This window comes from Candoia aspera, chromosome 1 (assembly GCF_035149785.1).
Source record: "Candoia aspera isolate rCanAsp1 chromosome 1, rCanAsp1.hap2, whole genome shotgun sequence".
NCBI classification, from domain to species: domain Eukaryota; kingdom Metazoa; phylum Chordata; class Lepidosauria; order Squamata; family Boidae; genus Candoia; species Candoia aspera.
In genome coordinates this window covers 178,689,741-178,711,150 of record NC_086153.1, presented here as the reverse complement: position 1 = coordinate 178,711,150, position 21,410 = coordinate 178,689,741, and the positions used below count along the sequence as shown (strand labels likewise).

Below are 21,410 nucleotides of genomic sequence, written 5' to 3'. Positions count from 1 at the left end.
CTTCTTTCGGACAAGGACCCAAAAATATCCTCCCAGGTTGCCCAGTTTTGTGCTACCATCTGCACAGTACGCCGCACCATCACTTAGATTTGGAATTTCTTAAGATAGTATTTTATTTCAATTCATTTTAGTATTTTCATTCTTTATTAATTTTGGATTGTAGTATATTAATTGCTTTTGTTTTTATATACATATGTATTAATGTAAGATTGTTATTATTGTATAGTTTTATTGTGTCTGGCCTTAGGGCTGTAATAAATGGGATGATGAACTTAGATAACTTCACAGACTTGGAGTTTTCTAAAAGGCAGAGTTTTGAATTTGTAAACCAGATAAAGCTTCATCTGCCCCCAACTGTACAACTTCCTAAATAACTTAGTGATCTTAATTCTTCAGTTATTCTGATTTCTTTAAGACTTGTATTTTTCAATCTGAATCTGGAACAGCAAAATCCAGATACAATTTCCTGGAAAACACAGATGTCCGGATAGTCTAATTCTGGGTAGCAGTTGCAAAACACTTGGAATTATACCTCTCATGTTTAATTGAGCAAATTCCATTGATAGTATATGTAAAAGTAACTTTATATATAGCTTGTATTTATCACTGCACCAAACTTTTCCAGGTATAATAATAATTGCTGAGGTTAACACACAAAGTTTGTGCTAACTCCAGGGAACATTTCAGGTTTCCTTCCTAATATAATGCTATACCATTAGTTGTTTTTGAAAATCAGCTTAATTTTAATACATTCTGGTTTTCTAGATACAAGCATATTTCTAAATGATTAATACATGTTTCTGGTATTCAGCAACAAATTATCTTAAAATTAATCCTGCTTATTCCTATGCAAATGAATGTGAGACTGCAGCTCACATTCTTTATATCATATATTCAGAAGGTAGTCATTTCTAAACTTAGGCCTTTGCTAAAATGATATTTTTGTATATTTTTTAGGTATTGGATTTGAATATTGACAGTTACTTCCCAATCAGCAGGCAAATCATAAATTATAAATATAATAAATTATTACTCCCTTATAACCAGCTGTATTTTTAACAAACAATTAACTGTGTATGTTCTGGATAATTATTAGAGGCCAATAAGAGAGTTAAATTGAGTCTGAAGAGAAAACTTGAGGCAAATGGAGTACAGTTCCACTCTCATACAAATTTCCTGCTTCCCAGCCTTGACATTACAAATTTACTTATGTTATACTGTGTGTATATGCAATTGTTATGGATTCAGTCTATTCTCTATTTGGTCTCTGTTTAAATGTTTTATCAGTAATTGTATGTTGAAACATCAAATTACAGATTGTGTGGGGCATCTTGGCTTCCATAATGACTTGGATGGTATATATTGGCATGTATGTCTTCCTTGGCAATCAGGCCTAATTAAGAAGTGAAAAATTAGACAATAGCCAATCATGCATTCTATACCAAATTTATTCTCCGCCCATCTCACTCAGTACTTAATTCTTTTTGAACTTGGAGGACTTAAGAGCAAACATATCTTACGTTGGACTGTAAACTGCAACACAAAAATATGTATGAAAGAGGAAATTCCTATGTTTAGAAAACAAATTTGCTGTAGAGGTTGGGGGGGGAGAGTATGACCTTTCCTTTTGTTTTAATTGCATTTTAGTGAGGATTTCTTCTTCTTCTTTGCATTGTTCAATAATTAACAGCTTCAGCCATGACCTAGTAGCCTGTAAGTTCCATTCTTAATTCTTTCTGAAATCATGGAACCTGCCATTGAGAGTAATGAAATAAACTGCATAGAAATTCTGGACTCATTCAAACAGGCTTTAGCAGATATTCTTGGGATTATTTTTGATTGCAGTTTAAGAAGCCATGGTATTAGTTGGTCATAATAAAAATATGCTGAAAAATGCTGCCTTGCACCTTAGTCCCAAATATGAACATCTTGATTTCAGTAGACTGAATCCCGAGAATTTTGCTTAAACCACTGAGCTGCTGAGCTTGCTGATCAGAAGGTCGGCGGTTCGAATCCGCGTGACGGGGTGAGCTCCCGTTGCTAGTCCCAGCTCCTGCCAACCTAGCAGTTCGAAAACATGCAAATGTGAGTAGATTAATAGGTACCACTTCGGCGGGCAGGTAATGGCATTCCGTTTAGTCATGCTGGCCACATGACCACGGAAGTGTCTATGGACAAACGCCAGCTCTTCAGCTTTGAAACGGAGATGAGTACCGCCCCCTAGAGTCGGACACGACTGGACTTAAGGTCAAGGGAAACCTTAGACTAATTTCAGTAAATGGGATTTCAGTCATGGCCAGTTTGACATTCTTTCACTGAGTCAACTCTAAGCAGGGGGAATAATGGAATCCTAAAGACATGCTGCGTAAGATTATGTGAATTTCAGTGATTCTTCTTCCCAGAATTTGGGTAATGGAGTCTAAATTTGTACATAACTCAATTGCATTTTTAGTAATGGTGCTGAAGATCCTAGTCTTTTTGTAGCAACATGTAATTCTTTCTTGTCCTGCAGAGTTTGTACCTGTAATAAATGTAAAGAGAAAAACCAAAAATTACAGCTTTACTTTATATTTAGACTGGTAATGAACCAGGAAAGTGTAGTTATAGCTCCAGATTTTTCCATTATTTAGTTTTATTGTTGCTGGTTGTATGATTGTATATACTGTTTTACTGGTTGTAAGCTACTCAGAGTTGGTTTTAAGATGGGCAGCTACACAAATGTTTCAAATAAGTAAGTAAATAAATAAAAAAATAAATAAGGATTAAGTATAGGCAGTTGGTTGACTTTGAAAAAAATAAGTCGGTGTTAACATGGTTTTATGAAATGACAAGTTTTAATCACCTCTTTTAAAACTTAATGATATATTATTGTGAGACCAGCTATATTCTAGCTTGCTAAACAATACTTTTTTTTTTTACTGATGTACTCTTTTCTGATATTAAGGAAAAATGCTAAATGGTTCAGGTACTCTTATCAGGTCCCTGTCCTTGTTAAGGATTGATTCTTCAATGGAAAAAATCACATGCGAATGTGCTTCCCCACTAGGGCTACTGTATCTGGGCTGCAAAATTCCAGACAACCACTAAGTAGCAGGAAACTGTCTCTGTTGCCATCTAGTAGTCATCTGGCTTTTTGCAGCCCACATATGGAAGCCCTAATCTATGCTTGTGTAAATTCCCCAGCTTGTGAAATAAGAGTCCAATTAATGCGCTATCTAGTTTAGATACTTGTTGCTAAACATAGAACAGATAACCCTGCTTAAGCAGAAAAGTTCCTCAGTATTAACAAGCTGGTATGATTAAACTTTTTTTTAAATTACAAGTGCCTCTTTATTTGACTTGTGTATCCCTGAATTAGGGGTCAACTACATTTACTTTCAGAGTTTACTTTGAACAGAATGCAGGGATTTGAATGGCATACTGTAGAATGGAATGATGCCTGGTTTGGAAAGTTACAAACAAGGAGTTATGATCAACTGTATGCAAGTGTACTTTTGCTTCCCTTATTTCTCTCTTCTGATTCTGTTTGATCTCCTAGGTTGCCCCCAAATACAGGTAGTCCTCACTTAACAACCACAATTGGGACAGGAATTTTGGTTGCTAAGCAAAGCAGTCATTAAGTGAATCTGACCCAATTTCATGACCTTTTTTGCAGCAGTTGTTAAATGAATCACCATGGGTGTTAAGTGAGCGACATGGTAGTTAAGTGAATCACAGTTTCCTGTTGATTTTGCTTGCCAGAAGCCGGCCAGGAAGGTCAAAAATGGTGATTATGTGACGACATGACACTGCAACAGTCATAAATGCAAACTAGTTGCCAAGTGCCCAATCATGATCGCATGAGCATGGGGACACTGCAATGGTTGTAAGTGTGAGGACTGGTCATAAGTCGTTTTTTCCAGCACCGTTGTAAGTCCAAACCATCACTAAATGAATGGTCATTAAGCGAGGACTACCTGTATGTGGAAAGGATGTGAGCAAATGTGGGGTGAAGGATAGCACCACCACACCTGGGCTGCAAAACTTGACGAGTTAGCAGCAGAGAAATACAGAAAACATGAAGGCTTTTCTGTTAACAGTCTGATGCCCCTATTCCAGGGGAATGACAACACTTATTTCATGAGCACAAGACTTGGCTAATCATTCTTACCAGTTCTGATATACTAGTTTCTAATAGCTGAAATCTTCTCCCTTCTGGGAAGAAATGGTGAACTGACAACCAAGGCAGAATGAAGAGCCGGCAAATGGACTGGCTCTTCAGGATTCTTCTCCGGACAAGGAGAAGACTTGAGATTGTCCACAAGTAGTTGCTTCTTGCAAGAAGACCGTAAGGTGGCAGTCTCCAGTGGGTTTAGAGCTCTGGGAGATGAGGGATCACCGTCTTTGCCCAAACCACAGTTGGTGCCTTTATGGACACAGACTTCGCATGCTTCCTTTCTTAATCACTTTTGGAAATTGCTTGTTAACTGCTTTTTGGATATTAGGAACTTTCAGAATGGCAAGTTTTACTATGCCAAATGAATTTATTTTTATGTATTTATTACATAGTTTCCTTCAATCCTTGGTGAAAGTAGTTTTAAATACATGTTTAAGGACTTAAAACAATTTTTTTTAGAGATAAACAGCAAAATGGTGATCAGCACGTTGATTTTAGAAAGTTAGAAATGGATTAAGTGTCCAGATGGATTTGAAATAAGATTTTGAAACTAATTATAAGAATCCTTCCAGTGGGAAAATGCTGTTGTTTTGAATACTTTAAAAATATATATAAGATACGATTTTGAAGGTTGGACACTAGAGGGAACCAGAAGGAACTAAAAGGAGAACACTTATATTAGAGTTCCTAATACAGAATGGAGCAAAGTGTTTTAACTGTATTGAAGGATATTTGTGAACAAGGGATCCAGAAGCTAATTTTAAGAGTGTCTGCCATTATAAATAGACTGTGTTTGGAAGATGATCTGGAAGAGGAGCAAGTTTTACCGGATAGGACTGAGACTGATTTGAAAGTGGATTTAAAAATGATGGGCTACTGGAATGATATGGAAGGAGATACTACACTAGATATAGAAATGAAAACAGGCTGATATCTTAACAGATCAAAAGAGTGACCTGGATAACTTTCTTATATTGTATTTACAAAAGAGACTTGTTAAAGTTTTAAATAATTTTATGAGAAAGGGCAAAGAAAAAATGAGAAGAAATCAAGTTCTAGGACATTATTTGTGGGGGTAAGGATCAAGATTGTTAAAAGTAAAGGGAAGGAATATAAAAAAGATCAAGATCGTTAAAAAGGAAGGAATATAAAGTTGGTGTATTGATCAAGGTTAAAATAGGTATGTTGTTATCTCTGGTAACCATTAATGGATTTTTGCTGACCAGGACTGAAGGACCAGGCTTTAAAGATTTGTTTATAGAGAAGAGATGAAATTATTTGTTGTATTTTAGGAGAAGGTGATAAGTTACTAAAATTGTTTATACTTGTGTTATGAAGGGGGAAGTCATTTCTTTATATATTTTTTTTCTTTATTTTTTCTTCTTTTTTCCTTTTCTGCACTATTTTTTCTTTTTTTAAAGTTTCTATTAGTTATCTTTTTAATTGGAATGTTCGGTAAAATTACTGTAAAAAAATCTTCTATTACAATACACTCTATTGCCTCAGTGAAACTGCTTCTTTTGTATTCCTCTGACAGACATAGAATTTGTGAAGTGTAAATAACACATTTTGCAACTCATGTTTGCAGCAGAGGCTTCTTTGCGCTTCAGCAGTTTCTCACCTACCACTGTGCATACAATATAGCCATGTTTGGTAGGGAGCCAGAAGTGGATTTGTCAGAGGACAAAACTGAGTTAACTGGGTCACACAGCCCACCAGCTTGGATTGCCAATAGTGGCAAAAAGAAACTTGTCTTTAGATCGCCTCGGTGGAAAATGAAAAGCAGGAGTCATAGCCCAGTACCGAGCAGCTAAAGATTTCCCCCGTTTTAAGACTGCTTTTGCTGCCAAGGAACGATTTAAATGGGAAAAAAGAAGAACACGGACATTCTCTGCATACTTTACTAATATTACTGGCTTTTCAAGGTACGCCGCTTAAAAGGGCAAACGAATGGCATTCCATTCAGCCAATCGCGTGCCAATTCTAACTTTCACGAACCTGAGAGCCTTGTATAACCCCGGCCACAGTCTTGTGATCGTGCGCGGCCCCGCTGCCAGAACTCCTGCGCGAGTCCGGTAAGTCACGTGCTGGGGGCGAGAGGAAGAGGGTAAGGAATAGTCCGTAAGAGCGTCTAAGGAGGCGGCGAACTCCGGGGGCTGACGTTTCGCTTGAGCTCTGCGCTGATAGGCTAGCGTTCGGCACCTCCTGCATGCGATTGGTTCTGCATCTGAGAGGGAGGCGTGGACAGGTGTTGGGAGGCCGTTGAGGAGGCGGTGGAGTGAGGGGGAGCCAGAGTGGGATGGGGGAGTGAGGGTGGCTCGAGGCTCCGCGGAAAGTCGAATATGGCGCGGAGCAGTCGGGCTGTTGGCAAGGCTCTGGTGGAGAGGTTGGCAGTGCCTTCGCGCAGAGTAGCCCTCAGGTACGGCGAGAGGGAGCGCAAGTTGTCCGGAGAGCCCCACACCCCCCACCTTTTCTCTCCTCGGGCTCGGGAGAGCTCTAATTCACGGAAGTTTGGTGGGCGTTTCACAGATTGAGTGGGGCGTCTTAGCGGGTCTGCCGCCGCCGCCGCCGGTTTCAGAGACTCCTTTCCCTGGTCACGAGCGCCGAGGGTGATTCCCGCCGTCTTCGCTTTTCCTTTCCCTCCCATCTCTTGTCAGAGTTCCTGTCTGCTTCGTTAGCCCCACTGAGGCGCGGTTGCCTTCCTGGGACCTCGCCCACCGGCTCGGAAAAGCAACAGAATCCGCGGTTGGGGAGTACCTGAGGGGCTTGGTCCCAGCTGCTTTCGTCCTCTCCTCCTCACAGTTCCGCCCTTGATCCGGAATAGAAGGCCCGGAGACAAGCATTTTTGGCCAGAGATGTGTGACACTCAGGCCTTTTATATAGGGCACTGACGCCTGGATGCCCTTAACCTTACACTAGTTGCCAGCTTAACTCCGTGTAACGTCCCATATGTAATTTTATGAACTTAATAGCCATCTTTACTGTTAATGGGTGGTACTAGAATAGAGTGACAAAACTACTTCTGTTTGCCATGGCAGACTATTGTTGATTTCCAGCTAAAATGTACTAATAATAATAAACACTTTTGTAATAGAACACTTTGGATATCTTCTCTATCCCTGTGATACTTAATTTTATAACTTAGTTAAATGTAAAAAGTATCAGTGGGCTGGAGTAGTCATTTAATTTTTACTTCATTTTGCTATTAGTATGCATATGTATCACAAATGGACAAAGGAATGACATTAAATCTTTTAATATCTTTTTAAAAAGTTGTACACTAAGTTTAGTTCCCCATTTTAGCTTTTCAGTGGTGAAGGGGCAGATTCTCTTGGTGTAAGTCTTCTAAGTTTGAGCTGGTCTAAATGATGTGAGAATCTTCGGTGTAGAGTTCTTTTCTTTTCATCCCCCACAAATTTTTCTTCCATTCCAATAATCTGTGACCTGGCTATCTGGTGACTTACACTTATATACTGCTGTGTGCTACCCACAATATTCTACAGCAGAATAAATATATGTTATTTTCTTTCAGCTCTTGCTCTTTGGGGCAACTTTAGAGATGTCTTACACATGATTTTTTTCCCTGAACACTGTCAACCTTCACGTTCCAGATGCAGATACTGCACTTGAAAATGATAGGGAATATATTAGAAAATACATAGTTTTCTGTCAAACAAAGGTAATAAAAATTCATATTGAAAGCTGTTCTGTCATATTTGAAAGAAGTAGAGGCTGTATGTATTACAACTGCCTTGGTTAATAGCAGGTACTTAACTGTATATTATCAAGCTAGTCAGCTGTCAAGCGAATGTCAAATTGAATGTTTGTGATATTTATTATCATGAAAACAGTTACATCTCTAAGTTTCTCTCTTATGTGTATGTAATTTTGACTTGCTCAAATTTCCTTTTTTGGTTTTGCTGTTTCCATTTAATATGTGGTTGGGAGTTGCAAGCAAGACCAGCATTGCGCGTGTGTTGGCATTATTATTATTTCTTAGTTGGCTGCATATGGTATAACTTAGTAGTCTAAGGGATATATTTCAGTATTTGACTGGTATTTGAATGGCTGCAACAGAGGTTATACTTATTGATCTTCCCCCTATAAATTAGTCCATGAATGTTAAATGTCACCTTTCTATCACTTGTAGGTATTAGGTGAGCCATTTGGCAGGGAAAATGTTTATGTCATGTTCTGCATTGAAATAGCTGACAATCTGCAATTCAGTATGCAAATTTAATCTGGAGTATTCTTTTGAGCCTAGTAATGATGAATAATTTCAACAGTTGAAGAAAAAATGCTTAGTTTTAATCACACTTTCCCAGTTGCTTTTTTAATACTTGTTAATCCATCATAATGCTTTTGAGCATTTGAGCTAAAACCTGTCTGGCACCTTGAAAAAAATCACCAAAGGATCACCTTATTAAAGTAAAGCGACAGTTCAATATCAGATTGGTCTGGGAAGGTAGTTAGGGGAAAATTTGCTGATTTGTAAATCTTTCATGAAAGTAAAGCTCTTTTCTTACTCATTTCACCTGTTTTGTCTGATGAAGGCATGGATGTTCCAGCTCTCTCAAGATCTTATCTGTTCATAGAATTTTGTATTATCTCCCCATTCATCATCTCAACCCAAAGTTTGGAAAACACAGTAGTTGTCTTGAAGAACAAAGTTATTCTTTGCATTGTACCAGAATTGATTAAGAGACTTTGATCTTTCAGATATTCATGGGTTTTTTTTAAATTCATGGTATGATTTAGAATGGTAAAATATAGTAATAGATATTTTGAGGGTGTTGTTTTATTTCTGATCCCAGAATATACCATAGTTGTACATTTTTACTGAGCAACTTAAGTCTCAATGATTCTGCTTTATTTTTCTTCTACCTACTGCAGTGTGTGAAGAGCCTCGTGTGGTGCAGAGTGGTAGGTGGCAGTATTGCAACCGAAACTCTCCCCACGACCCGAGTTCGATCCCAGCAGAAGCTGGATTCTCGGGTAGCTGGCTCAGGTTGACTCAGCCTTCCATCCTTCCAAGGTTGGTGAAATGAGTACCCAGCTTGCTGGGGGAGGTGACGACTGGGGAAGGCAATGGCAAACCACCCCACTATAGTCTGTCAAGAAAACGTCGCGAAAGCGGCATTCCCCCCAAAGGCTCAGACATGACTCAGTGCTTGCACAGGGGACCTTCCACCTTTCACTGCAGTGTGCACTGGCATACGTGAAGGCAGTAATGAGCTTCAGTTTTCCTGTGTTTCCCATAACTAATTAACTAACTAACAAACAAATAAATATATGGAAGTCACAGTTTAAAAACACTGCATTCATAAGTGGAGTGATACATGCCTGAATTAAACATAGATAAGGTATGAAACTGAGGTTTCCATATTCTTTTAAATTGAATTTTTTTAAAAAAAATTCAATCCTAGGATTATATTTATGTGTACAAATGAGATTTATGTGTTAAATTTGTATTTTCTTTGTTTTATAACAGCAGTAGGCTGCTTGCAAACTGTTGCTTGAACTAGATAGTAGCTTGCATTTTCAATCATTAGAATTGTTAAAAGCTTCTTCAATTAAATGGAGTAAATGGCTCTTGCCACTGTTGATGTGTCTGGATTATTTACAACTGTTCCTCAGAGACTAAAATGATACAAACATAAGATCATATAATCATCATATGATAACATTATTTTTCCAAAACTGACATTTGAGATACAGTGAAGGCTAGGGTAATCCCTTTGGGCTAATCAAAGTCATCTTTTCTCTGTTAGATATTGCTTGATTTGTCACTTCTCATGTAGCTGAATAAGTTTATATTTTAGTATTTTCTGATCAAACAGTTTTTCATTTAGTATTAATCTCTCAGGGTTAATTTTCCACAGCTTGTTAATAAACTGACAAATTAACTGAAATATTTTGAATTAATATATTTGCTTTTATAAGTATTCTCTCATCTTCTCTCTCTCTTTTTCTTTAGTTTCATTTTTAGAAGTACTAATTGATGTACAACAGATTGTAAGTGGAGCTTTCACCATCTTAAAAGCATCTTACTTCAAATGGCAGATGCTTTGTATCTTAGCTTGCAATTTCAGTAGAGAAAACAATCTGGAATATCTATGTCGGTGTTCATCAAAAAACAGTTCCTTGGAAATGTGAACAATAAGGAACTGGTTATACCCTCTAACATTCCTGCAAAATATATTCTTCTCTCTAATACAAATACCTATTCTTTAAGGATAAGATGTATTTGTCCTCCATTTTATGAATTATTACAGTAGTCCAACTTCTGAAGCAGAAAAATAAAATCTATTCCTTAGAAATCTTATTCAAAGATAGTTACGCTTACTTTCGATTAAGGAAATATATCCTTTAATCTGCTACATAAAACTGTTTGCTAATTGAGGAAGGTCAAGTCCATTTTTAACTTCTCTTATGATTACTTGATTCTAACGTTACAGTTCAGATTGATCTAGACTTTTGTGATTGGAAATAAAAGTTCAGGCTTTGATTTAGTTAATAAGAGCTTCACAACTCCTATAGTTGCAGAAATTAACTCATTTTTAAATTAATTGCTTTGCCTCCTTTGAAAACTGGCCTCACGAATTTGCTTATCTAATGTTCTGGTCAATGTTACTTCCTGTATAATTTTCCAAATAATAGTGTAGTCAGATAAGAGGAATACCAAAGACACAGTTTGAATTTATGAGATCAAAATAAAAGACAACAGTTTGATGTCATTTTAAGTTGTATAATTTTCATTATTTGATTTTTGTGTTGAGATTAGGAATGATGCTAGTGGCTCTTCTGCAGCAACAAGTTAAATAGTATACCTCTGATTAAATATTGGACAAGTTAAACTCTTAGTTTTAAAAGTTGAATAATTTTTAGCACATATTTGAATATTAATATTTATTATTGACTGGTTTAATTAGGTCATAACATTTGGAATCTTTGAGATCAGGGGAATGAATTAAATCTCATCTTCCCCCTGCCCCTTTGCAAGTATTTTAGAATTAATATAGTCAATAAGTAGATGATTTATATGCTTCTAAACAAATTCATGGAGGTATTACATTATCAGATATGGTAATTGAGTGAACTTTCCAAATAAAATTCTACTTAACAGAACCTCTGTCAGCAGAAGTGAAAAAGGATTATTTTCCTTTCTCTCTGCAGCCCCTCCCATGCCATTCAAGATTTGCTTTGGAAGACTGAGGGTTCCGGCAGAGTTTTTTTTTTGGAGGATAGAGTTCTAGGAGAGGGCTTTTAAAACAGGACTTGGCAACCCATGACTTGTGAACTGCTTACAGCCCCAAGGCATTCCCAAAATGGATAGGGCAAATTCCTTTTTTTGTATTTCTGTAAGGTTTAAGGAATCCATTTGACCTTTAAAATCCTCCTGAAATGTAAAAAAAAGTCCTAATTTTTTGGTGTCATCTTTGGTGATGCCATGACCTTCTGTACCTTCCAGGCAGGGCACAAAGGCAAGGTCCCAAGGCTGAAAAAAGTTTCCTGCCCCTGTTTTAAAGACATAGAGTAATCCTGGTAGAAGTTCTATTGCAGGAGCAGAATTTTGTGTGGATATAGTATTTTATAGTAAGATTACTGTTAGCATGAAATTGCTCGTGCCTTTATAGCTACCTCGGAAAATACAGATAGCTAAATCTAAGCAAGCAGCATTGCTTTCTATGAAGTATATGGCAATACTGAACCAAATGTTTATAATAGAAGACCCATGCCTTGCTGACTGTGCTGATAAGTGTGGGAAAATATTGAAAGGAAGAGTGGCCCTAAAAGGTCTAATAGGTAACTGTCATTCTAACAGTCTGTACAGGCCAAAAGTCTATATACTTGTCAAAGACTTAAGACCCTTCAAAGGGGAAGAAATAGTACTGTATGAAAAATAATTTCAGCTCTCTATTTGAGTCATGTTTTACAACTATAGAAGAAAAGCTCAATGTATATGATGCTTGCCATTCTGACAAGAAACTTGCTTTTCAAATACATGAACCCAGTAGTGTGAGGCCTCAGATTGATTCAGAGCCAAGTCTTAAGGCGGACAGCCTTTATATTGTACTGTTGCCAGGTTCTCTCATGACTGAGATATATTTAGCTTGTCCAAGGCATAAAAACCTAATCCTGAGCTTTGATTGTCCTTGTGCTACTCTTTATTTTTATTCTTGTTTTGTTGGCTCATTTATACTGTGTTAACCAGGCGCCTGTTCTGATTAAAATGTTTAAATCATTGCAGGCATTTGACTTCTTGGGAAATATTGGTGAGCAAAGCCCCACTGCCACAAATACCAGCAAAAAATTGTGCCTTTCCAAGAAGAACTTACTTCAACATTACTGCACCATTCGTGAACAAAAGGAAAGAATATTCAGAAAGAAGGATTATAGGGTTTGTATAAAAAAGTAGTTGGGCAGTTATGTGGAAGTAGATACTAATGGACTGCATGATGAAACCAGTCAATTTCCCATTTTCTGTTGCCTTTGCTTAACTTGTGAATATAGTTAAAATTGATGCGTATCTATTTCATTATGAATTTCCTGAATTTCATACTTTAATTTTAAATTATTTAAACATTCCTTAAATTTTGTTTAATTAATTTTGTTTTACTAAATTATATGCTGTTTCAGTTGCTGATCCACTCTGGGAAGTTTATAGTCCTACTGTATGTAAACAGGATTAAAGTTCACAAAATATGATTTTTAGGGCAGCTATGTGTTTGAGGACACCAACACAGGATGTATAGTTCTTTGCTTACTCCATAATTCTATTATGAGGAGATCATTATTAGTTATTGATAAACAGGATATATTGTCCTTTTCTTGAGATAATGTATGTAGTGTAAATAGCATGGTGTAGTATTATCTCATACTATCAGTTATGAAAATGTTTTGGGTAAGTATGTCAACATAGTTGAAGCAGACCTGCCACATGATGTTGGAGAACATGCCATGCTTCTTCCACAGATTTATGTGAATGTATGTATTAGGGATAGCAGTATAGGAACTTCATTCTCAGAGGTCCTTCTTCAGACAAAGGCATTATTGGTTCATGTGGTTATAAAGACTATCTATATGGGGGCATATGGTAAGCTTTTTTTACTTCAGCATTTGCTGACAAGGAATTCTTACTCAAAGCAAGGCATTGTGCCCAGGAATTCTCTGTAATGGGCAAGTAGCATCAACTGCCACCAGACAAAAATTATAACTATTGATACACTCTTCTGGCAGCAGGTAGGGTTGTGATTCCTTTCAATATGTTGCCTGATAGGAGAATCTCATGTTGCCTTTTGAAAGAAATGGACCATATAAATTAAGTTTTAAAGGTTTCTGCTTACTTACCACCTCATACTTTTACTCTCATTTTTATTAGGCTTTGAAGATCAGTTCAAGGTACAGTAATAGCTTTGGGGAATAAAAACAAAGATCACATAAAATAAGTAGAGTTAAAATTCTGAACCCAAATGTCTGCTATACCCTTTAATCAACAGAAGATCACTATTGTATATTTTTACCAAGATCCTTTACCTTTTTCCAGGAAGTTAAATGTAGTTTGCAAAAGTTTTGATGACTAACTTATATTTTCTACTTTCTACACAATATGTTTATTTTTTTATTTTTTAAATTCTGAACAGATAAATACAGATTTTGAGGCTGCAGTTATTTATCAAAGGTTAACTCTCAAAGTATGGATGTGGGTTTACTTTGATAAACTGCTTATTATTCATCCTTCCTGTCCCAAGTCCCCTTAAATAATTTTAATACCTTGTGTTATAAGGAAAGAGTCAAGGCTGAGAGGAAGTTGTTCAAGATTACCCAAAGAGTTTATGACAGAATAGGAAGGTCTCTTTTAAAGGCCAGCATTGTATGCACAGGATTATATTGGCTGTCTTCTACTAAATCCATTGGGATTTAGGCTTGTGCAAAGGAAGGTATGAACAGCCTCTTGTTTTCAGAGCAATTAAATACTGGAATGGCAGTAAGAGTTGTGTCCTTGAAGTACAACCTTGTGTGAGAAAGCTAACTGAAATTTCATATTTGTTTATAGAATGGTTGGAATAATATTTAAAGCAAAGGGAAATAGAGAAATGAAATATAATATTTCCATTTTTCTTGTTTACCAGGTATTCTATGCAAGAAATGTATGATGTGGTAGCTGTTGTAAGCGAATACAAGAACTTTGTTCCTTGGTGCAAAAAATCAGATGTATTATCCAAACGTTCAGGATACTGCAAAGCTAAATTAGAAATAGGATTTCCTCCTGTGTTGGAAAAATACACATCAGTTGTTACACTAGTCAGACCTCACTTGGTTAAGGTAATGCTTATTTTTTGTTGTTGTATGTGAACTGCCGCACTTTTTAATATAGAATATAAGAACTCCAAGAGTTGTCAGTGAGAAATCTTACCCACCCATATTTTGACCAGGAAATTGTGGGTTGGCTCTCCCTCTGATTACTCTTCTCCTTGCAAATCTCCTAGACATGACTTATTGCTGGGGAAAATACTTGGATATATGTAACTAGCACTAAACTGGAAGAGGGTGCAGAGGGAAAGCTATAGAAGCAGGCCTGCTTTAAAGGGTAAACAGTATTTTCATTCAGTGTATGTGTAATTTATTTAGTTATTTAAATTTTTGAACTGCCCAATAGTCAAAGCTCTCTGGGTGATTTACACCAAAAAAGAAAAAAGAAATAAAACAATTTGAGTTAAGACATACCCAATAAAATAAAATAAAATACTAAATAAATACACCATATAAACCAGGCAGCAGTAAGGCAGTCATAGCAATCTAAAACAATATGAATTAATATATGAATTAGAATATGATTAAAATATGTTTTAAAAGCCTAGGAAAATAAAAGGTCTCTGCCTGGCACTGGAATAATGTTAATGTGTGTGCCAGTTGAGCCTGTCTGGGGAAGGCATTCTATATAGGAATGCCACCTCGGAAATTGCCCTCCCTTGTAGAGAACCATTTTGCTTCCTTTGGTGGTGGGGGGACCTGGAAGGCCTCAGGAGACCTTAAGATCCAGGTCAGGTACATACTAGAGAAGATGCTCCCTCAGGTAATCTGGCCCTAAGCCTTGAGGACTTTAAAGGTCAAAACCAGTACTTTGAATTGGGTCCAGAAACAGAGTGGCAGCCAGTGTAGATGGTGAAATACTGGCTTACTTTAGTATTCATATCAGCCAGTCCCAGTGAGCAGTCTAGCCACTCTTATTTTGAGCCAACTGAAGTTTCCAGACTCTTTTTGAAAGTAGCCTCACATACAGTGCATTGCAATAGTCCAACCAGAAAATTACCGGAGCATTGTGAGGCTGCCTTTGAGGAAGGTCCTACTTGATAAATCAGCCAAAGCTGTTGAAAGGCACTCTGTACCACAGAAGCCATTTGGGCCTTTTATGGCAATGATAGATCTAGGACCACTTTCAAACTGCAAACCTGCTCCTTTAGGGTGAACGTGGACCTCTCCAGGCCAGGCAGGGCACCCCCCAGCTGGACAGAACTACCACCCACAAACAGTATCTGTCTTGTATGTATTGCATCTCCGTTTATTGGTCCTCACCCACTCCATTACCCTGTCCAGGCACTGGTTCAGAACGCCAATCGCCTCACCTGCATTACATGAAAAGGAGAGGTAGAGCTGGGTATCACCCACATATTGATGGCACCTCAGCTCACTGGATGACCTATTCCAGTGGTTTCATGTGGATGTTAAAAAGCTTAGGAGATAAAATGGAGCCCTGAGGGACTATGCAGCCCAACTACCATGAGGCAGAATGGTAATCCCCCAGCACTGCCTTCTGGAAACAGGCATCAAGTAGGAGTGGCACTACCATCGTACAGGGCTGCCACATCCCAGCTAGAACAGCCTGTCCAGGAGAATACCGTAGTCAATGGTACTGAAAGCCACCGAAAGGTCCAGGTCCAGGAGGACTAACAGAGTTGCACTCCCCAATACAGGTCATTCCATAGGGTGCCAAGGCAGTTTCTGTTCTGTGCCATGCCTGAAACCAGATTGAAATCTATCTAAAAAATCAGTTCCATCCAACAAAGCCTGGAGTTTTGGCTACCACCTGCTCAAGTACCTTGCCCAGGAAGGGCCCCTGGCCTATAACTATTTTCATCTTCTGAGTCCAGGTTTGGTTTCTTCAGAAATAGCCTAATCTGGGTCTGTTTTAAAGAGGCTAGAACGGCTCCCTCTCTCAACAAGGTGTTTACAACTTTCTGGATCAGCCAGCCAGACCTCCTTATTAGATTTAATAAGCCAGGAAGGCAGGGATCAAGCACACAAGTGGGAGGCCAAACACAACAAAGTACCTTGTCCACCTCCTAAGGCGTCGGTAACTGAAACCTGTCCAATAAAACAGGACAGGATGGTGCTCTGGACACTTCTGGTGTTACTAACTATAGGGGCTAATTTGTGGTGAATGCAAGCAACTTTATTTTCAAAATGTCTTGTGAATTTCTCTGAGCATGCTACTTAGGGTACAGCAACTGCTTTGGGTTAGTGCAACAGGTCCGTTACCACTCAGAAAAGCTCTACTGGGTGATACTGAAAAGATGCAGTGTAGGTGGAGAGGAAACATTTCTTTGTTGCCCTTTTCTACCACTGAGAAAGCCTGTTAAGGCCTCTAGGCTGCATTTGATTGCATTTGGCATGAGTTTTCCTCCACTTGTGTTCTAGTTGACCCCCCACTTGCTTCATAGCCCTCAGCTTGGGTATGCCAAAGTGCTGCTTGGGTTCTGCAGGCAGAGAGAAAGTGTTTAGATGTTATTGTGTCAACTGCCCAGGGTAACTCTGGGTTCCACCAAGCAACCAGGGTATTGACAGGAGCACCAGTCATACCAGCAGGAATTTCCCCCAGAGCCCTCTGGAATCTGGAGGCACTGGTCTCCAGGAGCAGATCATATTTAATGTGTTCCCCACTCTTTCAGAGGGGAAAAACCGGTATCAGTCTAAACTTCACCAGGAATTGAACTAACCATGACATGGTGGTGACCATTAGGACTCCCATGTTCAGATCACTTCCTCCTGCCTGGCTGAGAAAACTGTATCCAAAGTATGCTCTGCGATATGTGTTGGATTATGATATGATGCGACAGCCCCATGGTTGACATGGCAACCATGAAGTTCTGGGCCACTCCAGATCAAGTAGCCTTGGCATGCATGTTCACGTCCCCAGGACAACCAATTTGGGAGTCCAGAACCAAGCCTATCAGCCCAAGGAGTGATGCTGATGGGCAGCAGTGTGGGTGATACACCAGCAGAATCCCCACCTGTCCTGATTGCCCAACACAAGGTACAGACATTCAGGATTGGTACTCAACCAGACAGGAAGCCTGGAGATGGAATCCCTGTAGTTTACAGCAACTCCCCCTCCCTGACCCTCTTCAAGTCCATGCTGGTGATGGAGAGAATACCCAGATGGGCACAATTGGGGGAGCTAATTCATCCTAGCTCACCTACTCGGGTCCCGTTTATATATACGAGGTCAGCCCCTTCATCCAGAACTAAATCATGTTCTGTTTTGGAGTGACCTGACCTGACATCAGCACTAGCAGAGCTGAGGGCAAGGTAGTGCAGCAACTGGGTTCCTCCTAGACGGGAGGAGAACCAGAAGAGAGAATGATCATAATGTAGTCCCACTTCTGCTGACCTGGTTAGTTGACCCCCAACATTATATCTCCACCTACTCTTGACTACAGTTATAGGGGCATTCACGTCCCTCCCCTGGTTCTTTTGCGCTTATCCCAGGTACATACTGTAATTAAAAGATTATGTATTAAAATCTAATCAATAGCACAGTGCTGATATCTCTGCTTTAGATATATGATAATTCAGCTGGAAGAATTAAATTGCCTGAATTTGCAAGCAGACCTTAATTTTCTCAGACGAGGCTGGGTAGAAATGTCCTTTTAAACTCCCTTACTGCTTGAAATGAAAGCACAAAGCTGCAAAGTAGCACACTTGAATGAATTCCAACAGTAGCACTACTGCAAGTCTCTCGCAGCAGTCACAGTTCTTGTTCCTTGGTCTCTCAACTTCATCAGTCAGATCCAAAATGGCTTTCGCTGTGCCATGTGTTGCAGAGACCATGCCGTGCCACAAAAGCCAGTGGTAGCAAGGATAAACTCTACTGAATGCAGATTAGAAAGAGCCAGTCCAACGGCAAGATACAATCAGGTTGCCCAGACTGCATAAAACACTCAAAACTATATTGCTCAAAATTGCTACATAAGAAAGTTATGCAAACAGTTTACACTTAATTTTACATTCTCATACCTTAGAGTATAATGGTTGAGATTCTAATTAGAATAGTCACACCTAAAACTACAATATCAAATACTCCCAGGAGTATATCTTGTTTTTATTCTGCCAAGCCAAAACTTGATCCTTGCCCATATAATTAAATTATATAAATTTATAATTAAATGTATATAATTTAATTATAAATGATTATTAAATGATTATTAAAAAGGTTTAATGAACTGAATGCTGGTTCTTCAATTATTCTACAGTGCTAAAGCTATCTAAAAGTGTGTAGTTATTACCACATTGTTCTGGAAAGCAAACATTACCTTTTTTTGTTTCCCAACTTGTCCATGTTCTAAAAGAACCTCTGGGTCACTTCCTGCCTGCATAGACTGGTATAATGACAGATACACCGCTGCATTATACCAGGTTGAACTAGTTGTACTTTTAAATTTGTATTGTCTACTGAAACTGGCACTGCCTGTCTTGGGTCATATCACTCCTATCTGATCCTTTTCAAGTGCAGGTGCTGGGGACTGAAGCTGGAAAATTCTTCCACCAGCTTTTTAATTCCTTTCTGTGCTTCTCGGATGTTTCCTATTTACCTCCAGGCTGTTTCTGTAATGCATATTTCAACTTCTTTTGAGGCACTGTTAAGATTAGAAGGTTGTTCCTGTAAAGTAATTGCTATAGTTGGGCCAACATGAAATAGATTCTTTGAAGTGTATCCTTCAGAAGGAAAAATAAAAGAATTTTCCCAAAGAGAAGAAATGAAAATAAAGCAGTTGTAAGGATTAGATTACACTTTTTAAGAAATTATCCATCTTCAAGTTGATTTTTTTTCAGTTGTTGGACTTTTTTTACTTTTACCTGAGAAAACAGGTTTTGTCTTTGCAGAAGTGAAAAAATACTGCTGAGAAACAGTTGCAAAGCTCAAAGTAAGCTGGACTCTTCTAAGAGGAAGCTCATTCATCTTGGATTTTTATACAGATTAATGCAGTGTTCCTTTCAATTTTGCTCCATGCTGAAAAATACTTCTGATGTTTTTTCTGCACTTACTGTGGTATTGTATGGATCATGTAATACACAAAAGTATAGAAATTAAGTTGTATTCTAAAAAATATGGGGTTCAGAATTTTGATTGTGATATAAATTTATTTAATTAAAATTTCTCACAGGCATCATGTACAGATGGAAAATTATTTAATCATCTGGAAACTGTGTGGCGCTTCAGTCCAGGAATTCCTGGCTATCAAAGGACATGCACCTTGGATTTTTCAGTAAGTAGTAAAATAAGCCTTCCAGAATAACTTGAGACCAGGGGAATGTATTTTTGAAGCCATGTCTGGTTGCAGTATTGTTCTAATTAAGCATTTTAAATATGTATTTTAATGTGCATGTTATGGAAGTGACTTGCCATTGCCTCCTTCGTAGGGCTGAGAGAGAGTGACTGGCCCAAGGTCACCCAGCTGGTTTCGTGCCTAAGGTGGGACTAGAACTCTCAGTCTCCTGGTTTCTAGCCTAGTGCCTTAACCGCTACACCAAAGTGGCTTTGTATAGATTGCTTTAAATCATGATTGCAAAATTACTGAGGGAGTTTGTGAGACGTAATTTTCAGTTGCAGCCATCCACCTTTAATGAACTTGCTTTTAAGCAATAAAAAAATGCTTATTTCCAAGAAATTTTTAATACACATGGAATAAATTATTCCACTAATAAATTATTCCAGTAGCACTAGCAATTTCATTATCATTTCATTGTTTTTTTCACAGCATTTCATTCAAATACAATTTGCTTTGGGTATTTTCAGGATTTTTTTTCTGAATACTGGTGGTCCTCAGTTAATGAGGGTATTCGGGACCAGAATTTCTGTTGCTAAGGACTCGGTCTTACAGCATGATATCATGTGACTGCACCACTTAGTGATGGCAATTCCAGTTGCCATTGTTAAGTGAATCTGCACTGTCGTTAAGCGTGACATCATGTGGTCGCTATTTGCCACCTCCTCCTGGCTTCCCCATTGACCTTGCTTGTGGGAAGCCAACAGTGGTTACAAATGGTGATCAGGTGACTGCAGCATGTTGCAATGTCATAATGGCAAGCTGGCCAAGTGCCCAGATCACAATCACGTGACACTGCAATGGTCACAACTATGAGGACCAGTAGTAAGTATCACTCATTCAGCGCCATTGTAAGTTCAAATGGTCGCTGAATGAGTGGTCATTAAGCAAGGATTACTTGTAGCTTTTTTTTGTATCTTCAATATTGTTGTTTTGAACAGGGAAATTGTCAGAACTGGCCAAATTATTGCCTGTTATTGACAAAGACTATTTTTTAGAATATAGACTAGTAAAATGCAATGTGTCAGTGGACCAGTGGACCAGTGTACTTATTTACAGGTAGTCCTTGCTTAACAACCATTCGTTCAGCGACCGTTTGAAGTTATGGCAGTGCTGAATGAAGGGACTTACGACTGGTCCCCAAAGTTATGGCTGTTGCAGCACCTCTGCAGTCACGTGATAAAAATTTGGGCACTTGGCAGCCTGCCCGCATTTATGACTGCAGGGGCGTTTCAACTCCTCCCACTGCCTGTCTCCCCGATCTATGCCCTTTTGACCCCCTCCAATCCATGGCCCCTGCCACCCTATGCTTCACCAGCCCAGCTGAACTTCGCCATCTTCTTGCTTCTGCTGCTGACCAAACATGCCTGGCTTTGCCCTTTGCGAGGCAGCTGCTTGCTGCATGAGGCTTTCTTCCCATTTGTGCACGACAGTTTCCTTGTGAGACCAGGGGAAGATGGCAGAGGTCAGCTGGGCTGGTGAAGCGCAGGGTGGCAGGGGCCTTGGAGTGCAGGGTGGTGAGGGCAACCACAGCTGGGACTGGCCTGGGCCAGCTGAGGCTTCCATGGGTGGCTGCGGCTTTGCACTTCGACTCGGACTTCCTGCAGCCTGAGCTGTGGCATGCCATGAAGCCCCTGAGCCAGTGT

General features: G+C 38.8%; 1 protein-coding gene across 2 annotated transcripts in view; it reads left to right on the top strand.

Moving 5' to 3' along the window:
* Nucleotides 1-6,450: 6,450 nt before the first annotated feature.
* The window catches only part of COQ10B (coenzyme Q10B), an 18,008-nt gene continuing 3,048 nt past the window's right edge, over nt 6,451-21,410 (top strand). Inside the window, exons 1-4 of one of the 2 annotated variants that reach the window (XM_063318033.1) lie at nt 6,451-6,575; nt 12,408-12,557; nt 14,290-14,482; nt 19,603-19,704. In XM_063318033.1, the coding sequence (XP_063174103.1) occupies nt 6,499-6,575; nt 12,408-12,557; nt 14,290-14,482; nt 19,603-19,704 (522 nt within the window). In that variant the 5' untranslated portion in view covers nt 6,451-6,498. Of the gene's footprint in view, nt 6,576-10,131; nt 10,172-12,407; nt 12,558-14,289; nt 14,483-19,602; nt 19,705-21,410 lie in introns of those variants that run through there. The other variant, XM_063318034.1, reaches the window with a different exon arrangement.